General features: G+C 35.7%; 2 protein-coding genes across 2 annotated transcripts; one reads left to right on the forward strand and one right to left on the reverse strand.

The window, feature by feature from the left end:
* The first annotated feature begins 64 nt into the window (after positions 1–64).
* Positions 65–1,089, forward strand: LOC113309670 (30S ribosomal protein S7, chloroplastic-like). The gene has a single exon (XM_026558146.1). It carries the CDS (start codon positions 183–185, stop codon positions 849–851), a length of 669 nt encoding a protein of 222 aa, XP_026413931.1. The 5' UTR covers positions 65–182; the 3' UTR covers positions 852–1,089.
* On the reverse strand, positions 1,060–3,487 carry LOC113309669 (solute carrier family 35 member F2-like). The gene is made up of 10 exons (XM_026558145.1): positions 3,209–3,487; positions 3,065–3,122; positions 2,748–2,942; positions 2,539–2,615; positions 2,227–2,309; positions 2,068–2,119; positions 1,869–1,937; positions 1,620–1,706; positions 1,459–1,523; positions 1,060–1,327 (listed from the first exon to the last, which is right to left on the reverse strand). The coding sequence occupies exons 1-10, from the start codon at positions 3,419–3,421 to the stop codon at positions 1,216–1,218; spliced, it is 1,011 nt and encodes a 336-aa protein (XP_026413930.1). The 5' UTR covers positions 3,422–3,487; the 3' UTR covers positions 1,060–1,215.
* Between the last annotated feature and the right edge of the window lie 18,977 nt (positions 3,488–22,464).

The raw sequence follows: 22,464 nt of genomic DNA on the forward strand, positions 1-22,464 counted from the left end.
TTGGGCATGTACAGCCACAAGTTATATGCAAATGCAACCTCAAAAAGAGTATAAGGGTGCCCCGAAGAAAGAAATGAGGGTGCCCCAGAGAACGGGGCCCAAAATCTCCGATTTTGTCATTTCTCCCTTTTCTTACTTTCATTTCCCTCTGATCTCCTTCTAGGGTTTTTGATATAGCAGCCATGGCTGCTGCATCTTTCAATGGAGCGATCACCCTTTCTTCTTCTTCTTCTTCATCTTATCATTCTATGATCAGTAACAGTAAATCAAAATCTCCAAACTTCAACAACTTCTTGATGATCAACCCATCACCTAATGTTTCATCTCCAAATATTCATCCACTAGTGATGAAGGGTTCAAGAAGAGACACTCCCAATTCAGTTTCATCTTCCAAACCATGGGTGAATCAAAACACTGGAAAACCCGATCCAGTCTATCGCAATCGATTGGTTAACATGATGGTTAATCGGATTCTCAAAAACGGGAAAAAATCATTAGCGTATCACATCATATACCGAGCACTGAAAAAGATTCAACAAAAGACTGATACAAATCCGTTGATTGTTTTGCGTGATGCGATACAAGGAGTAACTCCTGATGTAACGGTGAAATCAAGACGTGTAGGCGGATCGACTCATCAGGTTCCTATTGAGGTTGGGTATGCACAAGGGAAGGCACTTGCTATTCGTTGGTTGTTGAGAGCTTCCAGAAAACGGCCGGGGAAAAGTATGGATGTTAAGTTGAGCCGTGAATTGATGGATGCTGCAAATGGGAGTGGCGATGCTGTGCGAAAAAAGGAAGAGACTCATAAAATGGCCGAGGCAAATCGAGCTTTTGCGCATTTTCGGTGATCCATGAGTACATGATAAAAAGATGAGTCTACTTGTTTCTCGCTTAATGTTGTTTCAGTTCATGTTTTCATATTAGATTAGCTGGTGTGACTATGTAGATTAACGCTTATATTCGAACAACTTTGATGTTTTTGCAATGCATTGTCAGTTCATAACCACAATTTTATGGTTTGTGTCAAACTCAAAACAGTGAAACAGGAACAGCATTATGGTAATTGTGATTTTATTAAGTTTGATGTATTGGCCATATATTCAACTCGACTAGAATGCTATACTTGTACATTTGTTCTCAAATAAGAAATATCTACACAAATAACAATTCAGGATCTGAATGACTTTACTTACTGCCAAAAGAACATACATATTAGGTCGTCAAAGTCTCACTTCTAGCACCCTCATTTTCTTCATCGAGTATTTGGTATTGAACGTCATCATCCCGAGTTTCAGAGTTTATTGCACTGATAGCATTCCTGTCCCTGGTAGAGTAAATAAAAGTGTGTATCAGAATTCAGAATGATGAGTTAAAGAATTGGATTCGCGAATGCAGAATAGATATACAGAGATATTGGATGGAAGAGCCTTGTTTGCAGTTGGAATATGAACTTACGTTGTTGAATAAATGATGAGTCCAATAACCACGACAACAAAGGAGAGATAGTATAACCAGGGGATCTGCAATGAGGTGATCAGGTTCGCTAGTTACTCTGTGTGTAAGTTTAAAAGAAACTAAAACTAGAAGCAAAGTAAGTAGAGTTCAGGGACAGTTACACTCTGCTGATACACGAAAACCCGAATGATTAGTACCCAAACATCTGATGTTAGAATTGAGAGGTTGAATAGCACAGATCCTCCCAACTGCATGAAAAGAACAAACATCGGTGGAAAACATGGAGAACAATATGAAATTATATTCCAATTTAGTCTGTCACTCCTTAAAGAAATGATACTCAAGCAGGACAACCATTAGTTCGTTCCCACTTAGAAAACAGTTTCACAAATTTTTGATCTGAAACTGACCTTCAAAACATAAGGAACAATCGAGTAGAACATAAAGGTTGATAGTGCAAAGCCACCAAAAAGTGATATCTGGAAACCAGAGAAGCACAACCATTAGTTCAGCGCGAACAGTCACTGACGGAAACACATGATGTAAGTAGTTAACTACTATAGAATACTCATTGCAGAAATCAGAGGCATACAGAAAGTAATTACTTACAACTTCAGGAGACCACTTGATCGCTTCCACATTACTCCTCTCAAGTAGTAGCCTAAGATAGCGTCAAAGAATGAAACAAATTTTGATTTTGCAAGCCATGGCACTAAGTCCTTTAACTTCTGACAGAAACGGAAAGTAAACTAACTTCAAAAAGGATACACCTGGCATATGCTCACAAGCATTCCAAAAATACCGAGCATTGCAAGAAGTTCAGTAAGATCTTTTTTCTTAACACAAAATTCCTGCATATACGGATGATACACAAGTTATGCAAGTAAATGAATGCAACAACCTCTCTATCATGACCACCAAAAACTATGAAGGTAAAGAAAATCACTATAGCTATCGACTTATCAAAATTGTTACGGATCTTAAGAAAAACTATGATATACCCCAGACAGGTCCAGTGGACTCTCACAAGTGACAAGCTATGAATGATATGACTGAAAATGAAACAACATCATTTCTGACCTCGCCAACATTGCTTAGTGCATAACCAAGTGTTCCAGCAATGACAAGTGCGTCACCAAGAAGAGGAGCCGATCCACCTGTAAGCAATTTCAATTAGTACCCCAAGAACTGAACCAACAGTGCTGTTTAATGCAATTTCAATTAGTACCCTGGCAACTGAACAAACAATGCTCGCTTAATCAACTGACTGATCTAAGAAAAGCAATTACCTGATGAGCCACCGCCCGATGAATCCGACAAGAGCACCAAACAAAGACCAACCACACATGTAGCTGCACCAAAGAACTGACATAGACTATATCTAGTCCCTATGAATATCCATGTTAAGATCATAACCCATGGTGTTGTCCAGCAATCCAATAACGTCACACTCGTAATCGACGAATATTGATATGCCTTAATCACTACAAATCAAATCACATTCCCAATTTAGCACCCATGACAAACACTAAAACACACCCAAAATTCAATTTTGCAAATCATTTCTATTTTCTACCAGTAAAACATAAATTCTGCAACTACTAACCCATAAAATTGGCTTGGACATCAATAAACCCCAACAGAAGATACCAATACCAAGGGACCTGCAAAAACCAAAGATTCAATTTTTATACAGTAAATTGATAAATTGCTGCTGAATTGATAAACTGAACCACCCCCCTGTTCTTACCATCAATTTCTGTCGACGGAACAAGAAGATAGGAGTGTAAACGAGAGCTAGTAGGGTGTAAGTACAGAGAGATTGAGTAAGTGGTGTATTTATACTTCGATTTGATAAGAGTGAAGAAGTGAAACTAGTAACAGCTAAATTAGTTGATACGATTTGACCAAGAATTAAGACAAATATCACTCCTAACACATTCTTGCTTCTCCATTCAATCATGATTCACGAACCCTAACTTTTGAAACTCAGAAATGAAAATTTCTTGATGATGATGATTGAAGGAGGAGGAGGAGGAAGTAAGTCAAAGATCAATACTGTTGGATGAATTTTGGCCGTTGGATTATTATTAAGGTAGTTACGAGGTTTAAGGAATAGATTGGATGTGGGACGTTTGATTTTGAGTTTCTCATCTAACTACTAATCTGACGGTTAAAGGGACTGGTTGTTGTTGGTGGTGTTTATAGTCACGTGCTACTTGTCGGAGAAGTGGTAACCCCCAACGAGGTAAGTTTGCCGTTGTTCAAGGGAAAATTTCTTGCTTGGTGCTAAGTCCATAAGGTTATTTATAGGAGGGTCCAACCGGATTTTATTCTTATCCTAGGGTCCAAAGTTTTTTGAAAACATGGAAATGACTAATATACACTACTGGTTAAATATGTGTGAAATAATATACTTCTACCAAATCGAGATTTTATTTATCGGGAGGTCCAAATTTAATTACAACATATAAAATACCACAAATTTGAGTACATATCTGCTAAATTTGCGTTACAAATTTGAGTACATATCTGCCACCATGCTTAAAATTTGAGTACATATTTGCTGCACTTTTTACAAATCAGCAGGAAGCTCGTATTCGTAACGAGCACCAGATCCTTGCTCAGTTTGGGGCATTTCATATTGACTCTGACTTGATACCTGTGAGCTCTCTGGTACAGCCTAAATGGAAACGAAATGGTTTAAGAGATCACAAGCAACATTATATAGAACGACAAGTTGTACAATTACTTCATCCTTTACCTGCTGGTTCTCCCACTGTGGATGTAATGAAATTGCAGGCCCTGACTGAAGTTGGCCAACATGAGATTGAGGAATGTGCGTGTTGGCTGATGTTACATAGGGTGGAGCACCTTGCTGCTGCATAACAAAGGGATGCAGCGCAGCAACCTGTCCAGGCAGACCGTAGGCACCAATTCCAAACAGGGACGAAGGAACAATATGAACTCCAGGAACTTGATCTTGCTGTTGATGAGAAAGGGGGAAGTTAAAATTTTCTACCCATGCCAACATAAATTGATGATACTGAGTTGGGACGTAACAACAGGCAAATTTATCCAACAATTAATTTTGTTCATCACATGTAATGTGTTAATCATGACTGTCAAAGCTCCAGAACTGAAAATGCAAGTGCAGGAAAATATCTGCCATTAACGTTTACAACTGTGATGTTGGAGAGCATTCTAAAAAGGCATCGTTGAACCTACCTTAACTGATCCATTGCCAGTTGAAGCAACAGCCTGAAAATCCTCAACGTTCCCGTTTAGGTAGGCACTAGTATTACCATTTCGAGGGGAACCCCCATTTACACTGATCTGGTTCCCTTTGTTTTGTGTATGTGTTAATGCCTCCTTAGTTTTTGAAGCTGCACGAACCAAAAGAAGTAGCAAAATTGTGAATAAAACAGAATTAGAAGAAGTTTATATCAGTTTGACATATACGTACTGCAAAGTCATGAACTAAAAACTGAACTTCATGTCAAAGAAGTGGCCAAACTCAATTGCATGACAAGAATAGGTGACAGAACTATGAAAAATAAGAGGATCAAAACATATATTATAGTATTTTGTATATGTACTGACGGATAAGACTAAAAAATGAGACAAAGCACATCCAAATAGCATTTCCTATCAGTATGCGACATATGTACTGAAGATTCATGAACAACAAATCAACTGCATGACAAGAATAGGTAATAGATCTATGAAAAATAAGAGGATCGAAACAAATATTACAGTATTTCGTATATGTACTGACGGATAAGACTAAAAAAGGTGACAACACTTCAGTATTATACATACATACTCATGGATCGAATAAAAAAAACTGGAAAAACTTCGAATAAAACAAAATCTGAAGAGTAATCACCCCTGCGCAGATAGTTTCTCCTTTTGTGTCCAACCTTCTTGTCGGTGGGGTGCGTGACTTTTAGTAACCTAATCACATGCTCGATGCACACAGCTGGTTCTTTCAAAAATTAGCAACCCGTTTAAGAATAAAACTTGACTACATTTCTAGTATAAATGACTTAGTGGCGAAGAATCAGTGAGTTCCCATTCGAGTAACCTTAGAGTTGCTGACAAACAAAAGAATTTTTGTTAGGCCATTCACTTACTTGTAAATTTGTTTGACAGTTGACAGTTGTAAATGGTAGTTGAATCATGCATGCAATTTCACCCATCATTTTCAGCTAATAATGAAAGGATTTTATAACATTTTATACTCATTTGTTTGTGGAGCGCTGAACAACAAATTATTGACATATGTACTGAAGATTCATGAACAACAAATCAACTACATGACAAGAATAGGTAATAGATCTATGAAAAATAAGAGGATCGAAACAAATATTACAGTATTTCGTATATGTACTGACGGATAAGACTAAAAAAGGTGACAACACTTCAGTATTATACATACATACTCATGGATCGAACAAAAAAAACTGGAAAAACTTCGAATAAAACAAAATCAGAAGAGTACGCCATATATGTACTGTCAATTCATACCAAAAAAAACACTGTAAAAAACTGAAACCAAACCTAGAGATGCATAGTAAACACATATTAACAGTACGTCATATACGTACTGATGGTTAATACACAAAACCAAACTGAAACCAAACCAAAAGCCACCAAAATGAAACTAAAATACCAGATCTACAAACGAAACAAACGTAAAACATGATTTTATAACTAGATCTGGACTATTTTCATCAAAAACCACCAGTACATCATATACGTATTGATGATTAATACACAAAGGCAAACTAAAAACAAACCAAAGACCAACAAAATGGAATTAAAACATCAGATCTACTAATGAAATGAACATAAAACATGACTTTCTATCTAGATCTGAAGGATTTTTATCAAAATCGAAGTAAAAAAATTAAAAAATCAAGCATGAATATCGTAAGAACAAAAAATCCACCTACCGATTACACTTGCATAGCTCGAACTCACGAATCGAACTCACGAATCGAACAAGGACCTCAAATAATCTTCACTTGCAGAGCTCTTCTCTGAAAACATAAATTGAGAGAATGAAAAAGAAAAAAACGTCTCTATCCATTTTTATATAGTGCGGGGTGTTTTGGGAATTATGATAAGACGTCACATGTGTCCCGCACGTGTACAGGACCTAGGCTTAAAAAATTAGGTCAAGTTTCATGTTTTATTTTAATTATGGACCTATGCTTACTGGGCTTTAATGGGTGGACCTGCCACTAACTAGTATCACCAAACTAGTACCTATAGGTAATTCCTACTTTTTCAAAAGATGAAAAATAGATTCTTTCGGTTGACACTGAATATTCCACGATTTATAAGATACCAGCATTACTAAGCGTTGATACCATTTCATCGATCCAACGGTCAGGATCGGTGGGATTTTTTTGTCCTATATGAAACGGTATCAACACTTAGTAATGGTGGTATTTCCTTTATAAATCATGGGATATTTAACTTCACGTTTGTTTCAACCCACACTAAAATTTTTAAATTTCTCTAGAATTTTTTAAACTCACACGTCTTTCATATTTTTTCAACAACAAAAAAAATCTTCCAACATTTACAAGATTCTATGAATATAGTTAAGTTCACAGAAAACCAAATAAGAAATCTTAACCCAAAATTTAATACAACGAAAGATGAATGTATTGTAGGAATTATATTTTTTTTACTAATGGTCCTATCATTGGTGGTGTACTGCACTCCAAGCCCAACCATTTTGGAAAACAAATTTTTGAAATTTCAAAAAGAAACAATGAACCTCAACAATGGGGATGAGCACGGATTGAGTCACCGCTTCAATGTAATCAATAAAGAAATTGATTTGCATGTTACTTCAATAATAAAAGCGGCTCGAAACATGAGGAGTGGTGAAATCATAATGGACATTGAACAAAGGTGTTGGGAATGGCGCCGCATCAACGGAGAATATTTCCAATATGGAAATTGCTTTGAGATCTTAAGAGTGTTTCCCAGATATAATTCAATATTTATGTCTTAATTTCTTAATTTTCAACTTTAGCTCAAATGTAAGTTTTAGTATTTTTCTTATTTTATTAGTTAAAATTAAAATGTAAGTCTAATTAAAATGTAAGACTGAATTAAGAATATAAGTTTAATTTTCAATAAGTTAAATTTCCAAATTCATAAAACATATTTCACTTTTTTGATATAAATTTTGAACTAATCATTAATAGTCATTTTACACGACATAAACTAGACAATAACAATTTAAAATTTAGACTTTGAAAATAAAAATCTGGGACAATGTTCTTCATCTTGTTTATCTTCTTCATTTCACATAACTTCCAATCAATGCGCTCATAAATGGAGTGTCTTTTGTTTTCGTTAATAGTACTCTTCTTTGCTTTCAAAATTTCCTTGCCTTGAACTCCTCTTTACTTATTCTTACCTATATCCAAAACTTGAAGACTTATTTGCTTTTTACCTATTTCTTTATAACTATCACATATCTTCTTAACAACAGCTTCAAGTTCTATTCCTTAAAAATCAAGTTGTGTTGATGAATCAAGTTGGGTTTGAAATTCGGTAATTTTGAGAAATATTGAAGAAAAAAGATAGATCGGCAAAGAGAAAAAATCTCACAGTTTTTTTCTTTCTTTTCTTGAACAACCATTACATTAAAATCGACTGAGTGGGAGAGAAAAATTCCCACTTAGCATTAGAAACAGATAATAAAGAGTTTTCAGGCATCATATGTTTCGAATTGCCTCCTATTGCAGGAGAATTGAGAAATATTTTTGCACTGTCAGAAAAGTCTTTCCTGATTGGCCTATTAGAAAGATTACATTTTAATAAACTAAAATGATTAAATAAGTTTTTAATAGAATTTAAGATAATATTATCAAGGCTTTCCTCTCGTTTCTGCACCTGCCTTTGGATTTATATTCGAGCTAATATCTTCAACTGTAAAATTGACTTCCTTCATGTTTCTTCTCCTAGCTATCATGAGGGATGCTATCACGCCTACTAAATGGGCTTTGTGTGTGCTTCTTGTCCTGCAACGCATTCCTGCAATATCCGAGATATCATCATTTTCAATTGTTACAATCAAATGTGTTGCCGCCAAATGTTCTTCATTGCTGATGATGGTGTGGATGTTTATGTTTCATTCCTTTTTTGGTGTCTGTAAGTGTATATAATTGTATATATGCACGTTTACGGTACCACACGGATTTATTTTTGGAGGTACCTAAGGCATGGACTACGCAGCATGCAACATACATATTCAAAGATTTTTGTTGTTTGCTTAAGTCCCTTTTTGGTGCGCGACACACTATTCAGAAAAAGTTAACCACGTGGCTATGCCCGTTTTCTTTTTTGTACAACAATTTTTCAAACCATTAAGAGCATTGCTCTCCTTCTCTTCACATGACTCTGAGTAAGAAGAAGTTGGGGAGACAACGTCAACATCCGAGCTTAATATAGTACGTTGTTTCCGTATTTGATTTTAGTAGGAAAATTGGTAATTTTCAACAAGTATTTGATTTTAGTAGGAATTTTTTCGAATCAAGTACCATCCTTCTATTCGAGGTTAATAATATAATACACTTCCGTTTTTATCTACGTTACTTTCAAGTCGTTTAGATTGAAAACATAGCATGCGAAGTTATATATAAGAAACTCTATTATTAGAGACTTGATCATATCGATCATTATGATCAAAGTGTCAAGGAAGAATATACAAGTTGTATCACAACTTTGTGTATATTAAATTACGAAGTATAACGTCAATCTATTGAACTTCGTGATTGGACATAGACAATATTTTTGTAACTTGTTACTAGATTGTGTAATGAATTTAGGATTGATTCCATGCCTATAAAACTAGGTTTAACGACATGAGTTTAAGGAAGTAAACTTTGGGAAACTTGTTTCGTAATTGAAAGGAATTAATCGGATTAGTGGTCCGATTCCTATTGAGGATTTATAGGAGGACCGATCCCGATTGGGGATCGCTTGCTTGACCAGTCCCAATAGCATATCTTCTATTTCGGTTTTACATATTCTTTAGGGTTGTGTGAATATTGGGATGTCGACATAATGAGTAATTTGAACACACGTTAAATTCTTATTCTTTCATTGTTCAAAAGTATTCATTAGTAATCAAGTTGAGATCCCAAACAAAAATATTTGAGAATCTTATTTTTAGGGTTTTCGAATTTATATGTTATGTTCTCCCAATAAATAAAACATACCTTTGGAAGATATATTAGTAAAGTATACATGTATACTAGCTAATATTGAGTTGTCATCCAAGAGGGATTTTAGTGTATCAGTTAGATGAATGGACTAACTCCAGTATCCCGACTAATATAGCTACTCTCTGGAATGTTGCTATCACTTATTTTTTTTCTTTTTTCCTGAAAAGTTGGATGTTATCAAACACATTAAACATATTAAAAAATTATTTCTAGAACATGAACAATAACACATAATCATCTAAACCAAATTTTTCTAACATGTTCGGTCAAGAAACCGAAAATCATTTCAATAACAAAAAATCAGTTGTTTACTTCAAGAACACAACCCATAACATTCCATTCAAAGAAAGCAATCGATCGAGAATAATTACATGCCCGAACTTCTTCTTTTATTGTTGGATTCAAAGCATTTGATAATATAGAAGGCTAAACTATTTTTCCACAACCAGACCTAGATATTTTATGAAATTTAATTTATAGATTTTGAGAGCTTAATAGGATACTTGTACAAGAAGTTTGTAATCGACAAACGTTACTAACTAGCTAGTAACGAAAAACTGTCACTGAATGGTTAAGTAAAGGAATATATCCGTTCATTTCAGACATTAAATTACAAAAGTAAAGATAAAAGAATTAAAGACTAAGATTCAGTCATAACTCATGAGTCAAATTAATAAAGCACCAATATTTGAAACGAATATCTTTGTTTCTAATATATTCTTCAACAATTGTTTTATTTCTAATTAGCATCTACAATTAAAATAAATATAATCAACCTGGACTTGTAGGTAGCAAGCCTTTTCTTATAAACAAGGTTTTCAAGATTTTTTTTTGTTTATTCTTTCCGTTTCACACTTAAAATCAAAATTAATGGAGAAAAAGTATAAATGTAATACTAACTTAACGGTAAAATGATATTTTATTGTTCCATTATAAGATCCATCGCCAAAATACCATGGTGGGGAACTATGGCTATTTCGCAAACCAATATCTTATATTTGTACTTCAATAAAAATCAACTAGGTGCGTATCTTTTTTTTAACCATATAGTATGGGGTGTGATGTGGCTTCGCCTCGTCCCGTTGTGTATTTTTGATTTTGTGTTAAATTTGTGATTGGGTGTGGCTCGGCTTCGCCTCGCCCCGTCCCTTAGTATTTTTGATTTGGTTTGGCTTGGCTTTGCCTCGTCCCGTCGTTTATTTTTGAGTTGTACAACATTAGCGTGTTGATAATGGTGGAGCTGAAAGACAGGGTTTACAGACATAGTTACAACTGCTTGATGACATTTTTGCTCGAGCAGCCTCCTCTTCTCTACTTCAGTTGATCCTTCGTGTATTGTCTGCTTTGTATTCCTGCATGTATCATGATTTTAACACTTTTGTTGTTATACAACAAAAAATGTAGGCAAATTAGTGATGAATAACTAATTATTATCTAAGACATTTTAACCATACAAAAACATAAAATTGCTACCCTTAATTTCTTGGCCAAGGCTCGTTATGTAAATCTGAATAATAGAACGCTCGATACACTATGTGACTGCCAGATCATTACGTGACCAAAAATTATATATGTGACGCCGGAATCATGTAACATTTTAGCCTACTCAAATAAGAATACCATATGTGGGAGTCGAACCGCACATCTACATGGTTGAAAACCATGTGATCTTCCATTTGAGCTAAGATAGCAAGTAATCAATATAGAAGAAAAAGAATTTAAAGAAAAGATTGTTACCTGAGCTAGTATTGATATGTAATGTTCAAAATGGAAAGCTAAAACAAAGAAGAAGGGAGCAAAATGAACCATTAGCAACCTGTAATGGTGTCGCTGCTATTCTTTTTCCCTTTTCCTGACATCTGCCTTCTTCCTTAGCATAGGTGGTACCTACAATATGCAAAACATTTTATTAAGTTCACTGCTCACGGAGAGAGTAATGCTGCCATCTAGTATCAAGTAATCAGAGTCAGTAAACTTGAAGATGATAAGAACTCATAACAACATCATCAACAACCTAAAATTCGACATATATTAGTTAGACAACCATAATAAACTCCAAATCTCTAAGCAAACAAAACGGATACACCACAAAGGCACAAACAAACAAACAAAAACTAAAAGGATCAATGACTACAATATATGCTTATTAAATTTTGTTAAAGTATTTTAGAAACGAAAATCAGATTATCAAAAATACAAAGTCAGATTATCAAAGATATAAACTTTACTCTTAACCAAATAAGCTTTCAGGTTCGTTTGAGGGATCGCAAATGATATGTTGGTCAAACACCACTCAGCAACAATAATTGACTAATTGAGGACTTTCCAAGGCCCCTACTGATATTATCATCTCACTCATTGATTGATATTTTCAAGTAGGCCCTGTGTTTTATGCCAGATGTATCCATGAATAACACTCCATGGGCTACTGATCTTTCTTTTCATGTATTGTGAACATTAACCCAAAAGGCCAAAAGACACTTGCTTAATCATGTCCTCAAAAAAAATGTAGCATAAAAACTGAGTGGATTTGTTTGAGATTCACTCAGACGTTTCTCGACCGCGTCGGTTCAGTTAATGACCACAACTAAACTTTTAGTGCCATGAAAATTCCAATACATGCTTTAGTAAAACTTTTTGTTAAACTAAATGCTTTAGTAAAACTGTAGCATGTGATAAAGCCATCTTTAGCATTTTATTTCCTTCCAAAATCACCACACCTGCAAAACGATATTGGAACTATATATTTGTAATGGTGATCCAAAAGTGATCACCAACCATTTAAATTCACCATGAAGTTGACCTGAATTTAAACTAATATTGCATCAGTCCAGAGAATGGTATTTGACCTTAAAGGTTACAAAATCACTAATTTATGAAGTTAATTCTCACACTCCACGAAAATGCATCACTAAATCTAAGTCTTGGATTCAGTAAGCACATAACACAAAACCAAAGAACGTCCTTTTTATTTAACTGCAGTATAAGTAAAGTTATTTATGAAGATGCTAATTTAAACTCACAGTCCTAATTTTCAATACCATACCTGAGTTTTCTCTTGCTTACATAAGCATGCCAATTGAAGCGAATTGTTTTGCTAGCCAATACCATTATATCCCGGAAATTTTACACGAATCGAACTTAGTAGAGAGAACCGTCTTTATTACATGCTCACATGAAGAGAAATAAAAGCAGTTTTCAAAGATATGATAAAGGCACTGCATATTCTTATGGAACCAAGAAAGTGTTAGTAAGTTAGCACACTATAAATGAAGGATAAGAAGGAAGACACTATTAAAGGTTGAGGCTTTGCTCTATCACCAAATTGCGTCAACAACAAAAAAAAAATTCTTCTTGTACTCCAGAACAATGACATCCGACTCCAGCTTCCATTAACATTCAACCCCATCACCAGCTCAAGACATTTTGGAAATAAAAGATATAAACACATCCATGGTATGACTTATATCAGCACCAAACACATAAACTATGATGGAAACCATTGATACAAAATCTTCTACATGGAAAATAAATCAGCAGCCAATTCGTGATACAACTTTAACATTTAATTCAAGAGTGGAGTGGATGCTATATATAAAATGATAATGAATCGATGATATAAAAACTAAGCAAAGTAAAGGAGCCAAAGCTGGAATACTAACTATTAAACATGTGAATCTATTCTGCAGTAAGCATTTCAAGACATATGGGTACCTCAGGATAAAGCAACCACTTCGATCAAAACCACAATTAACTTCAAAATTGGTTGTCAGAGAATGTCATCTTGCTAGATAAAATACATTGTCGGTACTGAAAGGTACCTATAATTGTCCCAATCTCAGGTAAAATCTGAGATTGCGAATGGTGTTTCCCAATCTCTGAGATTGGGATTAGTTGTCAGAGAATGTCGTTTTGAATATGTCAGAGTCTGGTGTTTCCCAATCTCTTATCTCTATAATATCCTTGTGTAATGATGTAATTATGTAAAATCTGAGTTAGAATTAGTAAAAGATTATGCACTGCTAAAACAATTGTGATTGAACGACCAACCAACTTCAGGGCATATATGAAATCCTTATATACTAAAGAAACTCCCAGATCGAGAGATTTTCCAAGACCAAACAAATATCGAATATTAAGAATGCAAAAACTTTAAGGTACCACGTTCTTGAGCCACCACACTATTTCCAACAAAAAATGGAGCATATGAGCCAATGTCACTTTAATTATTAGGCAACAAACTGATAATACAACATTGACTTAAAACTACCCTGAAAATAGTGAAGTTTAATAAGTATTACGCTTCATTGGCAATCACAAAAGTTATAAGTATTACGCTTCATTGGCAATCACAAAAGATCTTATAAAGAGACACAGGATATAAGAAACTTACAATTCAAAGAAGTTGTACACCTCTTTGTCCCGACCAATGTCTGTAAACCTCATGTCAAAGGACTTATGATCTCTATTGTGATATTCATATTGAAACAATCCATCCGTGGGGCTAAGGGAATCTCAACTGCACAACAAAAAGGGAACTTAGCATAGAGAAAGGGGACTTGCTACAATACTGGAAACAATACATATATCTGACACTACCCCTGAGAGGCTGAGAGTTTACATAAGATTAGAATAAAAGAAATTCCTAGTCTTAATCTCAGCTCAACACCAGATTCAATGGCCGCAACCTCTCGTTCTGTAAATTTGGAGATTATCAATTAGTATGCTCTGGTAGAAACACCAACAACAGCTCTGCAACCACCACTGGTTCCAACTCAACCTAACTGCAATTCACCCATTCACCAAAGCAAGCTCCATTCTCCTCTTCTCAGTTCTTCAAACACGAAAGACCAAGCTCACAGCTGAAGCAAGATTTTTTCCTGATAGTACATCAAAAAGAAAAAAATTAACAGCGTTCATAGATTCAATCGTACAGTAATTACAGCAAGAGAAGCAACACTAATGGGAGAAAACCAAAACCCTAACCCTAGATTATTTTATACCTGTTTTTCTCTATAAAATTCGATTTGAAATCATAAATTGAAGGAAGAGATTGATTGATTTTATCTTGATTAGAACTTCAAACCAAAAAAAAGAACTAAGAACTTTTAATACTTTAGCGTTTCGACGCAAGAATCCGATTACAACAACCCTAAAAGCTGCACATCTTTTGGATTTTACATCGACCATTTTAAAAACCTGGAAACAATACTATCAAAAGGGGATTTCATCAGTCATAATTAAATCATCATCTTTTGGTTGCTAAAGATTAAGAGAACAAACCTAGTCATCCCTTTTTGATACACCTGTACATGTTTTTCTTTCCAATCAGTAAGAATTTCCATAGAAACCTATCAGAGATGGAGACGAAACCATCTCTCGCTCCGTCTACTTCCCCTGCTGTTCTTCCCAAAATCTGTTAATACTTGAGCGATTCAGTAAGTTTTTTTCCTGATAATACATCAAAAAGCAAAAAATTAACAGCGTTCATAGATTCAATCGTACAGTAATTACAACAAGAGAAGCAACACTAATGGGAGAAAACCAAAACCCTAGATTGCCTTTGTCCCCTGGCTAGTTGCTTTTCTTTTCTTTGTATCATTATCTCCATGAAGAAAGCATATCCTAGGGTTTTTTTTAGGTTTTTTTTTTTATTTAATGTTTTATGAGCGAAACAGAAAAGGGTTTAGTATGTTTTTTTTTTTTATGTTTTGCGCCCGAAATTTGTGTAGGAATTCCTCTTTTTTCTCTCCTTTGAGGAAAAGTGAAACGGAGCGATTATGTGAGAGGGTGACGGTCACCGTTCAACATGGAGCCTAAAGAGCTTAGGATTTTAAAGGAGTTAGATTCTTGAGCAAATTGATCGGCAAGTCTAGTTCAATTGTATTGTATTAGGCCAGGCACTAAGATAATGCATTTGGCTTAGCTTTAGCTACGTTATAGCGAGAGCCAACCACTATGAGCCATCACTTAGCTATAATGCGGCGATATCTTTTGGCTTGGCTTAAAAGGGGAAAATGTTTGTTCCTCGTTATAACTATGCGATGCATGACATAAACTTAATTTGTTTTATTCAATTTTTGATATTTTTGCTAAAATTTAGGAATTTTTCTATTTATTCATTAAAAGCGAAATCTCAAATCAAAAAGACTGCAACTATTTGGACGGATACTCAGTTCCCGTCACTATAAGCTAAGAAATACACCTTTGTTGAGGTATTGTTATCTTGTGCACCAATGCATGAATGCATAAGAGAGATGATATTCACCTACATTAGAAAATGAAAAACCTCACTGTTTATGAATACAAAATTAGAAAATCCATTCAAATTTGCATTCTTCAATACACATTAACATTGTGTCTCATGTTTCTCAATTATACTTTGCATTTCCAATACAACGATCAGCTATTATCCCGTGCATATTGGTTTGGGTATAATGAACTTATAGCCAAGCAAAATGGCCGACCATAATATATATATACTTGGCCTTAGGATTACAATACTAGATAAAGATTAAAAAAGTGGGAACAAATGTTGGATATTGCATTCACTGGACATCCAAGTCCCACGTTTAAAATCCCATATCCTAACAATTTATATGTGCAACTTTTTTGCCAAAGCTTTTTTTTTGATGCCGCTTGCATTTGCATATTATATAGCTACAGCTTACCAGCCCATCCTTACGTACTTCCGTGTGGATTTCACAACCGGCTCCGCCTAACTCAACTTTCATAGTCCTTTATTTATTTATTTCGGTGATATCTACAAATTAAATGGTTAATGGTTAACTAGTCATCTCTACTTGAGACAGTTAAAACAGTTCTACTTTTCCGAGGAGAAAAAATCCATGGCTCTTAATATGGGTATAGTTTTGTGGATGCAAAATACCGCACACTCATTAATTACGCGAATTAATATATTTAGCACTATGTGAAGACGAACGCACATTACATATCCAAGATGACGAATTTAATGATGTCACTAAGTCACGATAGAAGTGTGAAGATCTATGCGTCGGCAAATAACCTGTGCGGCAATATAAATGTCCAAGCGACGTTGACGCACGTCAGATCCGAAAATAAGGGCTTTATTAGCTTTCCTCCACTATGTAAACTCCTATAAAAAGGACCAGCCATTATTGTAAAGGGGAGAGATCTTTTTGGCGAGTAGAACTTAGAATTTTAGGAGAGAGAGTATTATTTGCTTCCCAAGTTAGGGTTTCATCATACCTCATTTGTATTTGTTCTAAGTTTTTAATAATAGATCTTGAGTATTTCATCAATGGTTTCTTAGTTTATTTGATAGATTATCATTAGGGTGTAGTTGTGGAATTTCCTGCAACTACATTTTGGCGCTAGAATACAGCTCGGATGAGTAATTGGCATCATCCCCGCCTGTTTAGATTTCTAGAAAAACTAAAAACCTTTTGTTAATCTTGTTTTTACAAAAGAGATTTTATTTGCTGCTTTTATGGAGTTTTGAGAACTTTCAGCGTAGTAAAGATTTCTTAAGAGTGCTTAAACACACATATTTGATTTAACGAACTCATGATTTGATAAAAGTTTTCACAAATATAAGAGTATATTTTGTGAAGCATCTCTACTCTTTCGATTTACTGTAAGAAATCAAGCGAAATCTTAGGATCTAACAATCTATTTCAAGAAAAGGAACAGAAGATATGTTGATGAAGGAGGCGGAACAAAAAATGGAAACAGGGTTATACAGGAACGCGCAGAGTCAACATGAACAAAATGAACCAATAAAGACAATAAGGATCATAGGAGAAAGAAGAGGAAGCATACGTCTGCAGTGCAATTTAATAACAAAATCGATTTTTAATGTTGCAGATTTTCACGCAGGAATTACAGGAAAAATACACAAGCACGACTATGAAGGAAGGAAGATCCTGACTGTTGATAAAGAAGCACCCCTGAATGAACGGAAAAAGCAGAAGACAACGTTTACAGCAGATGAAATACCAGAAGAAAGCTTAAGGAGAACAGATCCATTGGTTGTCACTGTACCTGTCAGGCAAAGCGAAAGCGGAGACGGTGCGAAAACATCAGAAGAATGGGCGATAGATCAAACTTTGATAGATGCAGGGAGCTCTGTGGACATCCTATTTTACAGCGCGTTCAAAAACATGGATATAGTGACGCAGACCTAATGCAGCCTACGTACAATATTCACGGTTTTAATAAGGCGATCACAAAGCCAAAAGGTGAGGTGATTATATGCATACCTTTAGGAGAAATTGAAACACAGGTAACGTTGTGCGTAGTAGACGTGGAGTCACCATATAACATGCTTCTAGGAAGACCATAGGTGCACCGAATAAAAGGCGTAACATCAACTTTTCATCAACGCATACGCTTTCCAATGCCAAGCGGTATAGGCGAAATCAAAGGAGATACAGGGGGCGCGAAAATTTGCAATCTAATAGATGTAAAGAACTATGAAGGACGCGCAAAGAAGCGAAAATATCGATGGAGAAAGGCAAAAGAATCAAGAAAATAAGAAGAACTGAGAATATACATGATAAGATCATAAGAAGAAAAGGGGATACCAAGCGAGATCCCATAAAAGGAAGGAGAACCAGTGCATCAATTAAAGGAACCATCGCCGTTGGGGGAGCCAAAGGCGAACGTTACCGCAGCAGACCGACAAAAGAAATAAATATAGGGACGGAGGAAGAACCGAAGATATTGAAAATAGGAACTAAGATGGACAAAGAAGAAGGGTAAATAACGATTAACCTTCTGCGGGAATATAAAGACGTATTCGCATGAAGTATGGATGAAATGCCAGGTATAGATTCTTATGTTGCATGTCACAGGTTAGATATCAACAAGAATATAAAGTTATTCAAACAAAGGATAAGAAAGATAGCAACCGCATATCATCCTCAAATAGAAGCAGAATTGCAAAAGATGCTAGACGCATGAATAATCCCGCCAGCAAAATACCCAGAATGGATAGCAAACATGGTGGTGGTACCGAAGAAAAATAAAGGAATAAGGATCTGCATTGACTTTAGTGATCTAAACAAGGCTTGCCCAAAGGACAGCTTCCCACTCCCAGATATACCACAAACGGTGGAAGCGGCTGCAGGCTATGACAGGTTATCATTAATGGATGGACATTCAGGCTACAACCAAATCCCTTTGGCAGAAGGAGCTCAAGAACACACGGCTTTCTTCGCACCAAGAGGATTATATTGTTACACTAGATTTCCTTTCAGTTTAAAAAATGCAGGTGCAACGTACCAAAGGATGGTGGAGAAACTTTTTGCAAAATGGGTACACACAACACTGGAGGTCTATGTTGATGACATGTTGGTGAAAAGCAAGAAGGTTGTAGATCATGTTGATAACTTGAGAGAAATATTCGAGCAGATGCGTCAATTTAAAATGAAGATAAACCCAGCAAAATGCATCTTTGGAGTAGCATCAGGGAAATTTTTAGGTTACATTGTGTCAAAGGAGGGAATACAGGTAGATCCAAAAAAAAGTGCAAGCAGTGCGTGACATGACATCACCTGCCACAGTAAAATATGTACAGAAGTTGAACGGACTACTAGCTTCATTGGGGCGGTTCATTTCGCGCTCTTCCGACAAATGCAAGCATTTTTTCAACATCTTGAAGAAGGGAGCAAAATTCGAGTGGCCAGATGAATGTGAGAAAGCGCTACAAAGTATTAAGGATTATTTGATGAATTTATCTATTTTTCAGAAAGCAGTTCCAGGAGAAGAATTGTTGATATATTTAGCATCAACACCGCATGCATTAAGTGTTGTATTACTCCGCTTAGATGCGGGAATTGAAAAGTGAAAAAGCGGGGGTCTAACAACACCACCCAATATTTCGCTTAGCAATCTGTATGGACTAACTCTGAAACACTTACTAGAGAATCAACTAGACACTCAGACTCAATCTAGATAAAAGTATCTCAAGGAGTTAATATCTCTCTCTTGTTTTGATTCACTCAAGCTAATAGAAATCAGCGAGTCTATAATCAAACACAAGGAATAACTTGGACGGTACCAAAGACCAATGTCCAAGGATCAATCAATATCAATCAACAACCAAAGGTCGGATTTCCAATTGATTGATTCAAACGCACAACCTGTATTATTTCAATTATATAAACAAATATAATGCGGAAATAGAAATAACACAGACACCGGAATTTTGTTAACGAGGAAACCGCAAATTCAGAAAAACCCCGGGACCTAGTCCAGATTGAATACACACTGTATTAAGCCACTACAGACACTAGCCTACTCCAAGCTAACTTCGGACTGGACTATATTGAACCCCAATCAGTCTCCCACTGATCCAAGGTACAGGTGTACTCCCTACGCCTATGATCCCAGCAGGATACTTCACACTTGATTCCCTTAGCTGATCTCACCCACAACTAAGAGTTGCTACGACCCAAAATCGCAAGCTTTAACAATAAACAAATCTGTCTCACACAGACAAGTCTATCAAAGGATCAATCTATCCCCCACAGAAAAACCATAAAAGTTTTTGTTCCATCTTTTGATAATAATCAAGGTGAACAGGAACCAATTGATAATCCGGTCTTATATTACCGAAGAACATCCTAGATTAATCAATCACCTCACAACAATCTTAATCGTATGGTAGCGAAACAAGATGTTGTGGAATCACAAACGATGAGACGAAGGTGTTTGTGATTACTTTTTACATCTTGCCTATCGGAGAACTCTCAAGATCTCAAGCTAATCAATATGATTGTACTGTTACGATAGAAGGTGCAAGATCAGATCACCCAACTACGATAAAAGTAGTATCGGTCTGGATTCACAATCCCAATGAAGTCTTTAAGTCGTTAACCTGGTTTTAGAAGAAGAAAACCAAAGGTTAAAGGAGAATCAACTCTAGCACGCAAACTAGTATCACACGTAAGGTGTGGGGATTAGTTTTGCACAATACTATATGTCTCCTTTATATTGCCTTTCAAATCAGGGTTTTGCCTTAGTTACAAAACAATCAATATTCACCGTTAGATGAAAACCTGATTTAGATTCAAGATAATATTTCTCAACCGTTAGATCGAAAACTTAACTTGTCATACACAAATGATTGTACGCTTTTAGGTTTGTTAACCGCACCCAAACGTGTACATTGTTGGTTCAACAATAGTCTACCCAAAGAGGTTAACCATATGAGCGCTTCATACCAACCATGTTCTTCTTCACCATAACTAGTTCAATTGACTCAAATGAACTAGTTAAGAGAGTTTTTCAATTGCAAGGAAATCTTATGTAACTACACAAGACACAATTGAAGCAAAGATGATTTGATTCATTAGAATCGGTTCATGAACTTTAATAGCCACGGTTTGCAAATGCATTCCTTAGTCTTTTAAGATTAAGTTCAGAAATCATCTTTAGATATATAACCTTCTCAAGTTTGCAGACTAGGTTCGCGGACTTAAGATACCGGATAAAGTTTACAAACTCCAGCAGAAATTTTCGGGTTCGAGAACTACGCCGGTTCGCGGACTGGGTTCGCGGACTTGGCTCACGCAAGTAGTTTGTCAACTTCAGCAGAAATTCTCGGGTTTGAGAACTTCGGAAGTTCGCGGACTGAGTTCGCGGACTTGGCACTTGCCATACTTCCGGTTCTCTTGATCAACAAAGTTCGAAAGCTTCGGTTCCATTGGTTATGTAATCTAAACTCTCATTCCAATCATTGAAACATTATTAGAGGACGTTATATAGTTGTTACATTATTTCTCGTCAAAACAATTTTCAAAGTGATTAAAACATTCATGACTTTCGTCACTTGGTAAAGATAAAATTGGTCAAAGCGAAAAGCTTACCACCACATATTTCGAGATATAGATAGGCGAGGTATACTCGACTCGAAATACCAAATGTGTATGATCTAGTCTATATATATAGCATACGAATTTTGTCTCAAATAGTAGGAGATAAAATAGATAGACTTTTGAGTGACATATAAATTCAAGTCTCCACATACCTTTTTGTCGAGAAGTTCCACCGGTTCCTTGAGTAGATCTTCTACTTGTATGATGAATCGCCATGAAGTCCTTGAGCTCAACTACACTTACTATCCTAGTCCGAGACTTAGCTATAAGAGACTAGAAATCAAGACTTATAGTTTTGATCACTAACATTGAAAAACATGCTTGAGATAACAACGCATGCGAGTTTGACCGAGCAGTGCTCTAACGATCTCCCCCTTTGTCAATTTTAGGGACAAAACTATCAATACATATGGAATACAAAAAAGATAATGAAACTTTAGTAGCTCCTATTACACATGTCTAATCTTCAACATTCCTCGAAATCTTCGTCACTTCTACGTACTCCAATGATCCCAAAGGTTGTAAGTTTAGCATCACCGTTGTTGAAGATCTGTAGCTATAACAATGAGAAAGCATCGGCCTCGATCATTGTTATACAGTGTCATAGTATTATTACACAGTGTCAAAGTCCAATTGTATCACAACTTCAACAATAATACTATGGTGATATGTATCACTCCACCTTAGGCAATACTCCATCTCACATGAAAACCACTCCCCCTTACACAATGATCCGAAAAACATATGTATTTTTAGTGTGAACTACATATTAATTTTACCCCTTTTTGTCAATAAAATTGGCAAAGGTACAAGAACGGGATCATAATGAAATTTTCGTAATAGACATTTCATGACTGAGAGAAAGAAATACACATCATCTTTTT

Source organism: Papaver somniferum, chromosome 9, assembly GCF_003573695.1.
Source record: "Papaver somniferum cultivar HN1 chromosome 9, ASM357369v1, whole genome shotgun sequence".
NCBI classification, from domain to species: domain Eukaryota; kingdom Viridiplantae; phylum Streptophyta; class Magnoliopsida; order Ranunculales; family Papaveraceae; genus Papaver; species Papaver somniferum.